The sequence below is a fragment of the Melozone crissalis genome, unplaced genomic scaffold (genome assembly GCF_028551555.1).
Source record: "Melozone crissalis strain CALT ecotype California unplaced genomic scaffold, PUWL_Pcris_2 ptg000042l_1, whole genome shotgun sequence".
In the NCBI taxonomy this organism is placed as follows: domain Eukaryota; kingdom Metazoa; phylum Chordata; class Aves; order Passeriformes; family Passerellidae; genus Melozone; species Melozone crissalis.
In genome coordinates this window covers 3,897,630-3,915,570 of record NW_026535820.1, presented here as the reverse complement: position 1 = coordinate 3,915,570, position 17,941 = coordinate 3,897,630, and the positions used below count along the sequence as shown (strand labels likewise).

Below are 17,941 nucleotides of genomic sequence, written 5' to 3'. Positions count from 1 at the left end.
TTTCACAGGAAACAGCATTCAGCCCCAAGATTTACTGTACTGCATTATTCGCACTTCTGCTAATAAATCATTCTGCTTATTTGAAAAATAAAGCCAAACTGTTTTCCATGTGTGAATTTTCCTCTTGCTCTTCATTGATTCCTGAGAAAAGTCTTAAATTTCTCAAAGGTCAGTGGGAAGTAACACTTTCTGCCACAAACAGAATTAAACTTAGGCATTGGTATCCAAAAATCACAAGACTGAAAGTCACTGAATATGGATTATTTGCAATTGTATTCCCAGCACGAACATTTCTAAAAGCTATTCTAAATGAATGCTTTAACATAAAAGCATATAAGGTGCATTATAGACTTCAATAGGGAAGGATTTTTCTCCAGAGCTTGTATAATCATTGAACCACAATATTCATCTGACTGAGTGCAACTGATATATAGAGGAGTCATCCAAAATAAAATTTGCAAGAGGCAGGGAGTTTAGTTAGTGCTCAAGCCATAGAGGTATGCACATCTTCCTATTGATCTGCACCATCCCCCTGAGTTTTGCATTTTGAGAGCAAAGAAATTCAGCAGAGTTGCTGTCTCATTCACTTTATTAGATAAAACCAACAAATTGCCCCACAACTCCAGCCACTTCCCATCTATGTAAGGAGGAAGGATATTCTAGATCAGCTGGTGGATTGCACCTTTAGCTGTGTGAAGCAGCCTGGCCCACAGCTCTAGAAGAATCTCAGCAAATACTTGGGCTCAGAAGGTATTTTACTTCTTAAATTGTGCCACTGTGCACTGTCTTTACCCTAGAAAGATCCTGAAGGTAGAGGACTCTGTCCAATGAAGGGGCATCTTGCTCAAGGCAAAGCTCCCAGAACCCAGAGCCCAGAACTTCTTCCCTCCTGCAGACAACATGCTGTGGCTCTTCAGGGCAGTGGCTCCAGCTCCCACTGGGGTCAGGCCCATATCCTATTTAGGCCAACATTCTGCTTGCTTTTTGGTCTCTTCCCCTGTTCTCCCAATTCTCTGTTATGTGCACACATCAGTACCTCCAAATATGACACTCCAATCACTCTTATAGTCCTCACTGTAAAAAATATCTTCTGTAATGTCAGATAGGAGTAAAAACTAATCAGTATCTTGGTATTACAGTGGGTTTGACCCTTTTTTACAGCCTAATGCACCACCCAGTGAAATCTATAGAAACCAGCTACTGAATAGAGCACTGGCTAAAGAGATCACAGCATCATCTAAATACATCACATCAGGCATAATTTGCCTGGTGTGCTTTCCATCTTCCCTAGAACTAGAGCACTAAAAAGCATAAGCCAAAAAATGGGGATGTGTGCTGAGATCTGAAAAAGTCCATTACATTCCTGGGGCCTTGCATACAACCCCTATAAAGACAGGGTAGCTCCTAGATGTCCCTTTGTAGAGATGTCCACCTGTGATGAAAATTCATAACAACTTTAAAGACCTGATACCTTGGTTGCCAATCATATTTCTTGAGGCATGAGAGTAGACTGAGAAGTGACACTGAACTTCTTGTCTGACAAAACTCACTAACTTTTGTGTCCAAAGTGGCCATTCCCAGTTATCTGGCTGCCCTCAGGTGCTCCCCAACCGGTCATGTAGAGCGTGAGTGTCCTGCTGACAGACAGTGTGCCCTGAAGACTGTGGGCCAGATGGTAAAAAACACAAGCTGTGAGGAGAGCCACAGACAGCAAAGGATTATAACTTATATCAGCAAGTTTTATCTCCTGCTTGTGTTTTGTTTTCCAAATGAGGAAGTCTCACCTGCTTTGAAGTACCTGTTCCAGAATTTCCAGAGGGGCTTAATCTATTATCAGTGTCAGTAAGTGCATACCTGGAGGGAAAACTTAGTCATAAACAGCAGGTTTGCAAGAGCAGAGGGCTGACCAGCTGGAGGAATGAGGAAGCACTCTAACAGCTACTCATTTATAATACATGGAGGCAGGAAAGTGCAGATCAGCTCTGCTGCAGTTACTGTGCATTAGGGTACCTGAATAGCCCACTCTTATCCAAGCACCTCCATGCACTTTACAGCTGAGTTCTCAGGAAAAAACTGTGACTTTTCAAAAGTGGAAGAGCTCTGGTGAAAACAAAACAGAACAAAACAAAACAAAAACTAAAAAGTCAGCCTGAGGTCCAAGATAAAAGCATGTAGAATAAGGTGATCTCTCATTTGTCTTTTACTTAACAATTCAGTGAAATGCTCCTACTCATGTAAATGGAGACCTTGTGTGTTCTGGGACCTCTCAGTTAATCTTCTTCTTTTCTATATCCCTAAGCACATGGGGTTCAGGAAAGCACAAATGCAGATATTCTGCATCTAGAAAATAAGGGCTATGAAAGACCAAGAGTCCAATGGTGACTTTCCTACACAGTATTAAATGTATCATTAAGGACAGAGACTCTGGCATTTAAAATGAAATGTTGAAGACCCCCCTGCCCCTTCCCTTTGTTTAACAATTTTTTTACACAAAAGTCTTTATATTCAGCACTGACTCATTGGCCTAAAACCAAAACAGATCATTCTTAACTTTAACTAAAAGATAATTATTAAGATTTTACTGCTAACATCTAAAGTTGAGTCTCCTCGGAAGTTTTATGGTTTTACAGGCAGGTTTGCAATTGCTTTAGAACGTTTTTAATTGATTTTTAAGCAACATAAAACCATCAAGAAAAATTCTTGTTGTATCAGAGGAACCAACAGATTTAAATGTAAAAGACAGTCAACTGTGCAAAAAACCAAAGAAAAAAAAAAGAAAATAAAATTCCATAAATCTTTTTTTACCACCAAGATTGTGCAAGTACTGCAATTCACAGACTTGTTTCCTAGGCACATACTGACATATCCACAGTTCACCCCCAACCTTCAATCTCTGCTCTGTTGAATAACATAAAGAACAAACTTTGACAGCTGTCAGCAAATACTGACAGACTCTATCCAGGGCTGCTCAGCCTTTCTGAAATCAGAAATCTGTAAGCCCTGCCTGTCTCACCTTGCAGTTCATGAAGATGCTTTGAAGGATGAAAAAAATGTCTTTGTTCTTTAAACAGTATCAATGCAATTTCTTGAGAAAGGCACTGCATTTTTGCATACATTTTTACATGATACATTATTTTGAGCACAGTACTTTAGTGTCAGAATCAGACATGCTGATCTTGTGTCCACAGAAACTTTCCTTTAGAAAAATTGCTACTGAATTCTCTCCTTCCTTCTTCTGTCTCTCACTCCCTCCTTTACTCCCTTCCTCTCTCTATTTCTCTCTTTCTTCTGTCATCTGATAAAATGGAAAGAGTATGAACATTTTCATTGGTGATCTCAGTATTTTATGTATTTTACTAGCATATTGACTAATAATTCAGTCTGTACAGCGTATTGCTTTTCTACAGCTGCATTTGAAAAACTATTGACCTCTAAATTTGATACAGCTTTGACACTATTTATAGATTAGCCCATATTTTAACTTTGTTTTGAAGTCTTGGGAAAAAAATAATTCCATCTTTCGGGAATCCTTATAAGTATTTTTGTTGGTATAGTAAAAATGTGGTGTTTTCTTCTAAAATTAACAAAGCTGCAGAGTGAAGCACACTGATGTTCAGAGGCAAGCTAATCACTGACACTTTATTTTTAACAGCATAATAGCAGCCAATATATTCAAACTGTCTTTTACAGCACAGTGGTGATCAGTACCTCTTATTGCAGGGTCCTTGCAAGTGATGAATAAAACCAGGAGGATTATGGAGAATGGAGGGGCCTCTTTCATCAATGCCTTTGTGACTACCCCCATGTGCTGCCCATCTCGCTCCTCCATGCTGACTGGGAAGTATGTGCACAACCACAACATCTACACCAACAATGAAAACTGCTCTTCCCCCTCATGGCAGGCTACTCACGAGCCTCGCACCTTCGCTGTGTACCTCAATAACACTGGGTACAGAACAGGTAAGTGACAAAGCAAATTCTTCCTTTAAAGTGAAGATGGCATATTCAGCAATTACTTTTAAGTCACTGCCTGAAATGATTGGCTGTTCTTGGCTGTGGTGGAGTTCATTTTCTGCCTAGTAGATGCTGTAGTGTTGTGTTTTGGATTTAGCATGAGAATAATCCTCATAACACAACAAAGTTTTTAGTTGCTGCTAAGTAGCGCATATACTAAGTCAAAACTTTTTAGTGTCTCATGCCCTGATAGCAAGAAAGCTGGAAGGGCACAAGAATTTAGGAGGGGACTGAGCTGGAACAGCTGATCTAAACCAGCCAATGGGATATTCCATACCTCAGGGCATCAGCCTCAGTACAGAAACTGGGGAAAAACTGGCTAGAGGATGCTGCTTAGAAACTGGTTGGATATTGGTAAATGAGGAATGAACAGTTCTATTGTGTATTACTTGGGGGTTTGGGATTTATTTTGTGGGGTTTATTTATCTCTCTTTGTTTTTTGTTTCCTATTATTATTATTATTATTATTATTATTATTATTATTATTATTACATTTAATTTAAATTGTTAAACTGTTCTTTTCTCAAGCTGTGGATTTTACCTTATTTCCTTTTCTCCTCCTCATCCCACTGTGGGGAGCGAGAGAGCCACTGAGTGGTACTTAGATGCTGACTGGGGTTAAACCACAAGAGGAGCAACTGCTGTCCCAACCTGGCTGTGCAGGGCAGAGTTTGAATATTATGGAGAGGGAGGGTAGTACTGCCTGCGGTTCCACATCTGCAGTAGCAGCCAGGTGAAGAAACCCACTGGTAGTGAAGCAGCATATTTTCACATTTGGATGTCCCAGGTGGGAAATAAGCTGTTGGGCAGTTACACCTACAGTGAAAGAGGTGCATTTTAGTGGCATTGTGGGTCTGAACTGGCAGTTCCAGGCGTGATTATGGTCAGTATTACGTCCTGCTTGTGGACAGCTGCTAGCAGTTGTCAGGGCCAGGCTGGGAACTGGTGCCAAGGACCTCACAGGAGTGGAGGGACTGTCATGGGAGCAAAACAAGGTGAATAGTATAATTTAAACTTTGCTGTGGGGCGATATTTCATTTGCATTTTCTGAAAAGGAGTAGAAACCTACCTTTAAAGGATTGTTCTACTGTGCACCAATAAGATTTGATAGTTTTCTTGTAAATTCCTGGTGGTTTTCCGTAGTCAGTAGATCCCTTTCCTGTCTACAAAGAGCTCTTCTTATTCCTCTCGTCTGTGCTTCAGCTTGATGTAAAACTCAATTCATTTCTGCATCACCTATCCCCAAAGATTGAAGCTGTAGACACGTTAGGCTCCAGCCTGGCTTCCCCTCCTCAAGGTACCGGAGTTGTGTGAGGTCGTCAGAGTGCAATTTGTCCAGAAGTGTCGTTCAGCTACAAAGAGTCCCCTTTAGAGAGCAAGGAGGCACAGATCTCCTGCCAGCTGCCTTCCTTACAATGTAACTGGCAGCAAAGAAACTTGTTTCTATCGGCAGCTTAGGTACAAGAAGGGATTGCTTTCAAAATGCAGAGCTGGCAAATGTTTCCATGCTGTCTGCTAGTCCTAAATCTCTTAAAGCTGCTACATCCAATGCCTCAAGTTTATCTGCCTCTGTGCTATCTTTTGTTCACCACACAGACAGTTCACTCTTTTTAATTCTGTCTCTGCATCTCTAGCTCTGGAGAACTTCTGCTTCCTGGATTGAAAACAAAACCAGACATATCTTCAACTTTTTTGGGCTTGGTGTTGGCTCTGACATATGAGCTGAATAGTACTTCAGTCTCTATTAAGCTGGTCTCAGTGAAGTTGCCATCTGAGTACAGCATGCTAAGCCTGGGTAGGGGTCAGTATCAAGGCTTTGGAGGAGAAAAGGAAGGAAGAGTGAATTGACCATCACTGTTAGAAAAGGTGCTGAATTGACCTAAAATATAAGCTTTATCTCATGACTTACATCTCAGAAATCCTTTCTGCTTGATATATGGCTGCTTCATGTGGGACCTGACTTTAGTGTTCGTAAAAAAAATCAGTATCCTATTGGTTTGCCATCTATGCTTTGCACATCTAAATGCTTCATAGATAAACAGGACAGCTCTGTCACTAGCCCTTTCTGCCCCTCTGAGGGTAAACACAGCTTTGAGCATATCTCCTGCACTGCCTTGTGTTAGGAAGACATGTGGAGATGCTTACTAAATGCAGACTTGACCCTATTATATAGAAAGGAAAAAGGGGTCAAAAGGAGAGGAACAGGAAAAAAGTACTTTTTCAAAGGCAGGCAAACAGAACATCAGTCCTAAAACTGTCAGGATAGGTGAGTTTTAACAAAGGGCAGAAAAGAGTAGAAAAGGGAAACAAATGGAAATATCTGCATGAATCTTCAATTCTGACGGAGGTACATTGTTCAATTCTACAATACTATGGCTGCAAAGATTTATCTTTTTACTCCTTGTAAGATGAGCCTACCTTCTAATTAAGCCGCAATTATTTTTTGAGGTGGTAGCTTAATTAACAGCAGATCTTATAATACATTTCTCAAGGATAGTGTTGCCTTATTAAAAAGTCACCAAAAGTCTGCTAGCCAAGTAATAATCTACACTTCACAGCTAGAAAGTTGAGTAAAATTATAATGACTCAAAAATACCTGGGAGTCAAGAATAATTGGGAGTGAAAATGAGGAAACTGTGGAGAGAGGTTGCAGATGTTATAGATACTTACCCTGTGCATTTCTACGTGTTTTGACAGTAAATCAATAACCTCTTCAATGGGAAACTGAGACACACAAAGAGAAGTGAATGACTGAGGCTAGTCACAGTTTGGTGACAGTCCTGACAAGGCACCTGGCCAGAGAGCTCCAGGCTGGATGAGACACTGTACAATACTTCCAACCTGGTACTCTGTAATAATGATAATTTTGTATTTTTTTGCATAGGATCAAATTAATACATAGCAATGGCAATATAGGTGTGGGAGAGCATTTCTATAATGTCCTCTCTTCTATTTGCTCCAAACAGTTTTCCATATGTATAAAACATCCATTGTCTAAACCTGCAGCAGCCCTCACTGAGCCCCCTCTATTGCAATTGATCACATGTGGGCAGGCTGTTAGGAGGGGAGTTCTGCTGAAGCCACGAGGACTCCACACAAGCACAGCAGGCCCTTTAAAGTGAGGTCTGAAACGTGCTCTAATAAACTGCAGTTATAATTAGAGCCCACTGGGGAAACCTGGCAGAGGACAGAATGGTTTTTTCTTTCCTTTTTCTTTTTTATTCTTCTGCTCTTATGTGACCTAAGGGCAACGTTGCATTTCATGGAAATGTCCCTTTTTGAAGATTGTATGTCAGTGCTAAATCATAGGTAGACACTGTGCTGGACACTAGCAAGGCAGGCAGCACTCAGAAACAATACTGGGCAGTAGCAGGGCAGACAATATTCAGAAATAACACTGCCAAACCAAAACCACTTTTGCTTCTAATTGTAATTTTACAAAACTATTAAGGATGTTTCAATGTTTACAGTTTCCCTTATTCACAAGCTGTATGTTAATGCAGCAATGAACCAACTGCACAGCTTCTTGATTGTCCACAAAACTGCTAATATTAAATTTGAATTTGTAGGACATAGCAGGGAAGGCACGCAGTAAAGAGGTAGAAAGAGAAAACAAAGCAGCTCTGGAGAGTTTCAGTGATGACATTTGTTTTAATTACATAGGATCCAGGCAGTCACACTGGAGAGGAGAAAGGGTCCCTCACTTTCAAATTTTTTAGAAATTGTGAGAAATGTTTGAGAAGTTTTCTTTCATCTCATAGTTTTTAACATCAGTATATATTCCTTCAGCTATTTAGATTTAGAAGTTTAATTCATAAATTTATTGACTGCAGGAGTTAGAGATTTTGCTTTGTGCTTTCCAAAGTATTGGCTGGTCATTTGCTGTTCTTTCAGTCTCATAATTTCTTTAGCTTCTACTGCTCTGTCCCAGTCCTACGGCACGTATTCTTGCCTCTCAGATGTGCCCTTTGCTGTAGCTAGTTCCCTTTGTCATCCACCTACATAAACATGGAGGAAAATCCCAGAAGTGCAACTTTGGCTTCATTAGTAGGAAAGGGGGATTGTGCTACATCTTAATAATTGAGCAGCAGCCAAGCATAATCTTGGTATTTCAGAAGACAAACCATCACATGAGAACAACCAACATTCAGAAGATATAAATAAATTGAAGATTTTCTTTTTAAGTAGTGGGTCATACTTTGCATACTGCAGGATTTTACATTTTTACCAGCTGAAGTTTCATCCCTTTGCAAACATGAAAAGAAGTATAAGTTTAAAATTCTTACCCTGTCTTAACACACCTACACACTCTAAACCCTCTCTGCTTAATGTTACTTTGTAGAATTAGTACTCTCTAATCCTCTCTCCTCTTAGCCCTTCACAGCCAGTGTAACTGGGCAGGAGGGAGCAGGACTCTGCCTTGTCTCAGCAGCTGCTGACAGTCTCCCACCACCACCATGCCAAACACAGGACATGGTATCCCACCTGAAAGAACAGGGACCACCAAATTAGGCAATTATTTGCTTGCACTTTCTGGAATTGTCTTTGGGAAGATGTATTTCCCAGGATTTTATCTCTTGCTCAGATGTATCTACTGGTTAGAATAACATTCAAGATTCATGCATGGGAGCGCTCTGATGTCATTTGCGGGACAAAATCGTTAACATGCAAAGTTAAGCAGCTCAAATGTTCATTCCTAAATGGCTTCATTTGTAAAACTCCAGACTCAAGAAGTGACACCAAGATGCCCCTGTCTGGCATGTTTTGACATTAGTCACAGACTTGTGTGCAGTGATGAGCAGAAATGGTCACTTGGTTGACAACTGGCTAATGTGTTCAACAGCACATGCCAGTGTGCCCATTGACATCTGTCACTTATGGGTACATTTCTTAGTGTAATGAACAAAGAACTAATAAAGCACTGAGATGACAGGAAGCTGAAAGCTAAGGAGCATTTAAACTGTGCACCATTCCCTTCTGACACACAGGGACATGTTAATCTTTCATAAAGAGAGCAAAAGCTATGCCTCCTGAAGGTGTGGGCAGACAATAAGTTTCCTCTGGAGGCAAAGCCAGTGTGTTTCCTGCTCACAGCCTTGCAGTACAAATCACTGCCAGCACTTGCTATTTTTAATCTGCATCATTTCACTGACCTAATTTGTATCCTGCCTCATGCACCCTTTCAGAGCAGACAGGGGGGCACAATATGATACAGGGCTGGGAATGAGTGAGCAGGGAATAAGTCTTGTTTTTCAGATTATTTCTAAAGTGAAAATAAGGAGAGAGAGAACTCTTGAGTTTTCAGGTTCTTTCTTAATTGGTATGAAATATTCTGGGAAACATAAAAAATAATTTAATCTGTAAATATTTTAAATAATTAAAAATATGTTGACATTTTCAGAATAATTTGCACTTTCTGTCTATGAAAAAATATATAAATGAAAGTGAAATATGCTGAATATATGCACAAAGTCCACAGAAAGTGAAATGTAGAAGAGGAAAAAGGCCAAAAGAATGATATGCAGGATTTTCTAGTTCTATGGTATCATGTGAAGTGAAACTTTTTTGGTTTCTGTCCAGGACCTCATCAAAAACCACAGTATATCTGCCTACTTATGCTTAAAGCAGAATTCTGTGCTATTAAATATCATGCAGAAAACCATACACTAAAGGACTTTTAACAAGTTTATGTATTCAAGTGCTTAATTTAGGAAAAGCTGGATAGAACATTTTCTATGCAACCACTTCATCTCTTGTTCACATGGCCAAATTATACTCCTTGACTACATAACATACCACTTTATGGAAGGTGAAATTTCCTCCATTTGAAAAGATAGATTAGTTCTATCAAAGGACACAGTGCTAACATCCACATCAGCGAGGATCAGGGGTTTCATATCCCATCTGCCCCCTTCCACTGCTCACTTGTTGAGAAACTAAGCGAAGTGGGACTTTATCACATACATAGGGCTGGGCATGCTGCTGTAGGTTTCCAGATGTCTTATGAAGGGCAGGAACCAGTGAGACAGAGGAGTCCTTTCAGACATTGCACAGAGTGGAGCCTCTGACCGAAAGCTCCTCTGACTCCCTCCATCCTACCCCATTAGGCAGTGCAGTGTCCACTCCTCAGCTTTCTGGCCCTGCAAGTCATCACCTTGGCCTCTCCTCTGAGCCCTGTCCCCTATCTGTCCTCAAGTCATTCCCTCCGTCCCTCTTTCCCTCTCTCCCTCCCTCCTCTCTCAGGTCCAGTCAGTTCTTGACAGACATGTCCTGTTCCCACTGCTTACCATTAACGATCTCCCTTTCCAGCCTGATCAGCAAATCTGCTTCTCTCACCCGCCTTGTCAATCAGCTTCTTTCTCCTTTCTGCACTCATTGTCCCAGTTCTTGGTTGACATTGCCAGTCCTGGGGCCCCAAGCCCCCACTGCTTCTTCCCCCCCCCTCAGCTCCTTTGCTGGATTTCCTGCCATTCCTCAGACTGGTTGTCCTTATCGGGTCACCTCCTGCCCTCTGCATTTCAATCAACTTTCTCCCTCCTACTGACACCACTCACAGGTGGACAGGCAATAAATATCCTGAGGTGTCCAGATCTCCAGCACATGAAAATTGCAGGGTTTTATTCAAAGGATTCTAATAGATGCCTCCTTGACAGAGAGACCATCATGCCTTTCACAGACCTCCTGCTCTCAGTGCAGAGCATGTAAGTGCTATCAAATGAAATCTCACATAATTTTTTTCAGATGTTAAGCCTAATTCCTTTTCCATTACTGTGGTTCTCAAAGATGGCTACTGTTTGGGCTAAAAAGTTTCAAAAAATTCAGCCTGAGGCAGACATCCAGTGTGGAAAATTTAAATCCAAGTATAAGAGAGTTATAAGCAACTGAAAACAGGGTCTTATAATGAGAAGTGTCAGACAGCATCAGTATTGGAAAGTGCTACCAGCTTGGCCCATAATACAGGCTTTGTTAAAGACATCACCCAGGCTAACAATTGCTATATCAAGTTATAGGCTAATGCCTTTTGCAACTGCTGAGTTATAAAATCCTTAATGATCATTTTGGTTGCAATGGTAAACCTGGCAGCAACTGGGAAAGACCCACAAAACTGGAGAAAAAGTAGAAAACCTGAGGTTTTCTACTGCGTTTAAGTTACAAGACTGGGAACCGTGAAATCTGAATTATATTCTTGGTGATGCCACAGGCTTCCTGCGTGACTTGGGTCTAGCTGAAGGTTAACCTCTTGGTGCCTCAGTTTCCTCACCACATTTTTTGGGACAATGCTTATTTCATTTCCTAGGCAGTGCTGGCATACTGAGCTGGATTTCTATGCTCCAGTGACGTGATACGCTAATCCCCTGCAATTTTTCAACAGAAGGGAAAAATCAAACTTCTAGGGTTTGAATCTATGGCTTACATAATTGGAAGACAGCAAGGAGGAATTTACTGGAATGATTCGGAAGCTGAAGTTATGTTGGGTTCTGTCCACAGAACTATAGAATCACTGTTTTGAGTCCTGAAATGTCATATAAACAGTGCCCTGCCACTCCTGTGAATGGTTTCCTGACTTTGTTAAAGGAAGTGGGCTGTCTACTTAAAGCTCTTGTCTGGGTCACAGTGACTAAACCTTTCTGCAGTGTGACTTTTTAAAGGTTTGCATTTGTTTTAACTCAGAAACGTTCCCATAAGCCTCAACAAATAACAAGTGTGTAGAACATCATGTATGTCCTTTGATCCATGGAAGTGCAGGGATGTCTCACTAGTAGATGTAGCCCAGCTCACCTGTGCACTAATCCACTAACACTGACAGCAGTTAGAGGACTAACTCTATTGTGTAATACTATAAACATTAGTCATAACTGCTTGTAAAAAGTGCTGGGAAGAAAAGTCCTGGGAATTATGAGAATTTGAGTCACACTCAGCTGTAAGTATTAGAGATCCTCTGAATCAAATTATATTTGTCTTGCCCCCTTTGCAACCCTCTGGATCTCTCAGTCCAGTACAGAAATCATTAGCTAATTGTAAAAGGGAAAATAAAACCTTGTCTTAAGGCGTCTGTTCATGTCAGGTAGCAGACATGTGTATTCTGCAGCCCCTCCAGAGACACAGAGATGTCTGTAAAACTGTTCACCATGCCATGTGTTGTTGTTTGTATAAACATAATTGAACATACTAATACAGAATACAATTATTCTGATATGCAAAGCTACACTACATGTGATTAGAAAATAACAATGTGCCCTGGGAACAGTTAGCAAAACTGCCAGAATGCAGATAAAAATTGTCTTATTAAAATGCAAAAGTAAGCATTTATCTTTGCTGCTATCCCTATGGGAGCTGTTACACATAATAATGAAAAGATGTCCCTTGAAATGGCATTACTTTTTAATGAGGCTTTTACCCACTGAGTCATAATCTCCATTTTACTAATTACAAGCAGAAATGGCTTCCTGAACCCAAACTGCTGAGTCCAAGCAGCTTCTGAAGCTGAGGTTTCCCAGTCAGTTCTCGGACTTGGACAATTCAGCAAGTGTTGGGCTACAGCTAAGTTAAAGATGGGGGGTGACTCTACAAGCCAAGCAAAGAAGACCCAGCAAAGATATCTGCACATCACGGTGTCAGTTCCTGGGCAGTTCTTTGACATATTCCATAGTGCTTTACTTGTTAACAATCCTCTGGTTAAACCAAAAACAACTGGGACACCCATGGTGATTACCTGCTGATTGTTATTTGCTGCCATGGACACTGTGCTTTCCTTTTACTCTGGCTCTTGTCTTCATTCAGAGCCTGAAGGGCAGACACTAACTGATGGTGCTGGACCCCAGTTCTGACCCACTTGCCCTGTCCTATTCTCAGTAGTACTCAAAAGACCACATGGTGCAAGGACTGAACACTTGCATTTCAGTAAAAGCCTGGCTTTTCCCTTCATCTGTCTAATTACTCATATCCTCTTGAGTTTATGACCAATAAACCATTTTTGGTTAAAGCATTTTGGCCAATATGATCCATGGTCACAGCCATGGTCATGTTTCTTCTAGTATTCAGGTCTTTGCTACACATTTGACATGGGAATTGCTTTACACAGCAACAGGGGGGAAACATCTATTTCTGCAAACTGTCACTCAGGGAGCTGCTTAAAATTTGACAGCACTGAGATTATTTTTATGATAAAATACTAAATCATTGCCAACACAAAGGTGAATGGTTCAGGCTGTCAATCTGAGGTCTCATAACATGAACTGAAATATGGGGTTCAGCAGGCCAAAAGGTTTCTAACATAACATTATTAAAGTTAGAAAATTAAGTAATCTAAAGCAAGGAAACTCCAAGATGAATTGGCCCTCCCCAGCTCCAAGTCATCCTTTCTTTTCCAGATTCAGTTTATCTATTCTCGTCCTTATGCCCCAGGTCATTTCATCTCTTCATTTTATGCTGGTGGCTTCTCTCAGGTAATGAATACCAAAAGAGAGAGTCAGGAGTGAGGGAAGCTGATGGCTTTTTTTAATGCCAAAAATTAAATTCTGGGAACATTCTCAAATCCATAAAGGAACACTCCATTGTGACGCTAAAGTGAGAAGGTGGAGTAATCATCTGTTGCTACAGTTTTTCTGAGCCTGGTCATTTTGAGAAAGATTTTCATAGCCACCTCTGTTATTTATAAAGGCCCTACATCAAAACCTCCAGACACCAGAATTTCTTATAGAAAAGTCTGACAATTATTTTTAAATGGGTGAACCCATTTCTTTTTCCCCAGTCTTTTTCTTGGAAATTACTGAACTGTTTGGCTAAAAGGTTCCATAGAGCAAAATACAGCCTGAGTCAGCATGGAAACTATCACCACTAATGATTAAATTGTGGCAAGACTGTAAATAGCAGAGTCCAGGTCTCCAAGTGAGTCAATCTTATAATACATGGGGCAGTCAAACCATCCTATATGATAAATTGTCATAGCTTCCATTGCACAATTTGAAAGCCTCTGATATTTGTGAGAGACAGGTTGGCAGTAGAGCCCTTTACTAATGAGCACAGCACAGAGAGGTTCCCCAAAATCATACAGAAGCTGCTGGTAGACCTGGGATGGCACTCAGAAGGACTGACCTCAGATTTCCCCTGTAACCACCGACTGCCCTTGGTTTTGCTCGGCTCAACAACTTCTTCATTGTTGTCTCTCTCTGACTTCTCTTCCCCTTCTCCTTTTTCCTTGGTTTCCCTTCTCACAGAATTTCAGCCTTTCCCCATATAAAGATTTTCCCATATCTGACTGAGAGTTTAAACCAGTTTGGCTGCCTTAGATGAGAGGTATGGTTTCCATTCCAGGAGACAACCATGCCGGGCACGTATTCCCTGCCCACTGTCACCCTCTTCACCTCACAGTTCTTGATTTCTGGTAGGCCTCAGGATAAAAAAGGAGACAGGTTGGATTACTTTCTTGGTGGCTGTGGGAAGAAGAGCTTGAAGCTTGGTCTAGTGTCTGTAGGACTTGTTTTTATGTCACATTCCACGTGGTACAGGAAAGTAACATTATATATGACTGTAATCTCTGGTTGCATTTGGCATTTGGCAGTTCCCTGATTGAATTGAATCATATTTATGCTGCCTCAGACAAGTCCTAATTATGAACATTTTGATTTTTCCACCAGTTTTCCCAAGAGGTTCACCATGCCCACATCAATCAGATCTGAGTTATTTTTGCCCTTCCACAAATGTGCTTTTTTTGGTTAGATTGAATGTGTCTAGGTTGGATGTGAGGCTTTCCAATGTGACTTCATTTCCTAGTAGGAAACAAGCACAGGGATTCAAGGTATGTCCCACTGCCCAGCTGAGGGACAGCATCTCTGGGCAGCAGCTCTCTGCAGACAGGCCTGTCTGATGAGTCAGGGCTGGCAGCAATAACATGGCTGGGCACTGTGAGGGGTGCAGGGACAGCTGTGAAGAGCTCTGTCTCTGAAAAGGGAGAGGTCTCTGTCATTCCCTTCTCCTCAGTGGTGTCTGATTTTGTGAGCACCAGGAGCGTGCAGACTGCTGGAGACACAGGCAGCAGAACTGCTGGCACAGGTCACCCTCCAGGGGTTTGTAAACCTCAAGACAATTAAAAGGGGGAACAGTGAAGATACTGAGGCACCCCAGTAGGTCACTGGGATTGAACTGGAGGTAATAAATCCCAAAAAACCCACACACCTGATCAGGTGTTTTGTCACTGCAGCCCCCAGGCAGTGGAAAAGCAGAATGGACCCACCCAAACTGACTCCTCTGTCCAGGTCACAGACCATACACAAGCAGCTAAAGACCTCCCATACCCTTCTTTCCCTAGAAGCCAAGTGGCTGCATTTGCCAGGGTCCCATGCCAGCATTAATGCTCCCTTCCAAGGGCAGCTGGCTGGCTTTTGGTGTCTGTGTATCTGTGCCACAGGCAATCCACAACTCCTGGATAGCTGGGAGCCTGCTGCATTGTGAGACTGCATTGCTTCCCACTTCCTTGCAGAGGAATTGGCAGGAGCACCTACAAACCTACGGCAGAGGCTGAAATTTTCAGTCTGAGTGGTTCTGACTTGTAACCTAGAGCTAAGGGGAAAACATATGTGGAGTTTGGCAGTCCAGGTAGAGGATTTTGACCTCGAAGGCTTTGCCTCTTTGTAAGTTTTGCCTTAGAGATGATGTGGCAGCAAAGCAGGATGGGGATCCCTTCCTGATCTACCCAAACATGTCCTAATGGGATAGAGATCTGTACTTCCCAGACCTTTTATCAAACCAGCAAATGTAGCCAGGATAGCAAGCCTGAACTTTCAAAAAGTCAGAAGCCAAGTTCTGAAACATCACAGGACTTGCTTAAAACCACAAGGTGCTCCTCAGATGTTTCCTCTGGGCACTGAGCTTTTATTTCATATTCAAGTGGAAACCAAGAGGAACGTATTCTTTCTAAAAGAAACCCTGAAAATATTTCACATGATCACTAGATTCCAAAAAATTAAGAATAAAACATAGAGTCACGAAGGCTTTCAACTCTCACAAAAGTCTGGAAATAACTTATTTTAATTTCAAAACCCTCTAAGCTATAAAAGGAAGATTTTTGGTAAAGCAACTCTGACTCATTCTAACACATTTTCTCTTCATTCACACGTTCTTTTGACTCAGACTAAAAGACTTGGATTGCAAAGCCTCATGCGTGTGTGTGTGTTCTTTTTTTTTTTTTTACTTCACAGCTTTTTTTGGGAAATACCTCAATGAATACAATGGCAGCTACATCCCTCCTGGGTGGAGAGAGTGGGTTGGATTAGTGAAGAACTCTCGCTTCTATAATTACACCATTTCTCGCAATGGTAACAAAGAGAAGCACGGATTTGATTATGCAAAGGTATTTTCCAGACACATAAATGCCACATGATTAATCCATATAAAAATAACTTTCAGATAATTAATTAACCAGATAATTAATTAATTAAACAACTACAACCATGAAATTGAGATGTCATTTTCTCTCCAGGGCATTTCAGATAAATTTCCACCTGAGAATATTAATCACTCAACAGAACAGTGTTCCCAAGGCTCTTCTGTGGAGCCTGGTGATGCCTCCCTCCTTCCTCCCATCCCTCCCTCTCTCTCCCAGACAGAATGTGATGTTTTGGTGGCAGAAGCAAACAGTAAAATAAAAGCCTTTCCCAAAAAGAATTGTGTCACTTGTGCTACTGAACTTTAAAGTTTGCTGAGTGTTGTCAGTTGTTACCCACAGAAGAGCCTTGGTTAATGTTGTTTTCCATTATAGAGTGCACACCAAAGAAAGGCTGTATGCCTGTGGTGTCAGACTCCGGATATGAGTATGAGAGTAGATAAGGGCAAGAATGCAGCCATTGGAAAAGTTCAGAGCTTGTTTGTGCTCTTGACGAAGTGTGGAAAGTATGCCAAAGGGACCTGCCCACTGCCATGAAGTTTCTTGGAAAGGCTTAGGAGGGCAGATCTTAGACAGACCAGCCTGCAGAAAGCAATCTGGAATTTCCTCAAATTGCAGTTCAAGGAAGATGATGCAGATGTTGCAGCTGTGGTTTCTGACCCATGTAATGAGTTTTTATTGGAAACTAGTGATGCCTGTTTCTGATTTTCCCAGTCATAGAAATTACATTATACTGATTATATATTTATGCAGAGTAAAAAAAAAAGGAAATGTAGAATACTGGTTAGTTATACATTCCTTACACTCCCCGTGTATGTAGCTAGAATAAACAGAAAAACAGGAGGGGAGTAGATGCTTTGGGAGAGCAGTCATACAGGCATTTCACTCAGGCCACAAACCCAGAAATTATCACAGCCCTGGTACCTCACACTCATTATCAATTTTGGAAACTAAAGGATCACTCACTGTCTCATCCATATGCTTGCAGGGTTTGTAGCAGCCAGGGCTACTGTGCATATTCCAAGAGTGCTGCAGGAGAGGGGCAGGGGACAGGGAGCGGGTGAGCGAGGAGGTCACAGCTGGATGCCTTGTCCTAGCACTGACATGGACACAGACCTTGTCCCTCAGGCTCTGCTTTTGCAGCTGTTCAGGGCCTCGAATCCACAACATGAGATTAGTCATGCCTGGAAGTGCTTGAAATTACAAACATTGTCTCAGCACTTTCTCAATGAAGCTCGAGCTAGACCTCCAGGCCAACAGTGAATACTCCAAGGTGGCAGGTGGTTTAATTTAAGTTTTCATCTTTTTTTCTTAGTTCCATTTCCTCCCTTTTCCTTGTAGGCTTCCATTTGCCACCTTAGCTGTGGGTTAAGCCAGTTTATTAGCAAGTCACAACCTTAATCTCAGCAGCTGCACTGCTTAAAGTTGCACAATTAAATGAACAGAGCCCGCAGGAATTCAACTGCTCCCTGCATTCTCATTTGCAATTTCTTTGATTAAGATTTTTTGCAATCTGTTGCCTGTTGTAGCTGTCTTCCACTTTGT

At 41.5% G+C, this 17,941-nt stretch overlaps 1 protein-coding gene across 8 annotated transcripts in view; it reads left to right on the top strand.

Annotated features, from left to right (window-relative positions):
* The window catches only part of SULF1 (sulfatase 1), a 123,509-nt gene that overhangs the window by 61,746 nt on the left and 43,822 nt on the right, over nt 1–17,941 (top strand). For 7 of the 8 annotated variants that reach the window (XM_054285042.1, XM_054285039.1, XM_054285034.1 and 4 more), the window contains 2 exons: nt 3,721–3,960; nt 16,212–16,363. In XM_054285042.1, coding sequence (XP_054141017.1) covers nt 3,721–3,960; nt 16,212–16,363 — 392 coding nt within the window. Of the gene's footprint in view, nt 1–3,720; nt 3,965–16,211; nt 16,364–17,941 lie in introns of those variants that run through there. The other variant, XM_054285041.1, reaches the window with a different exon arrangement.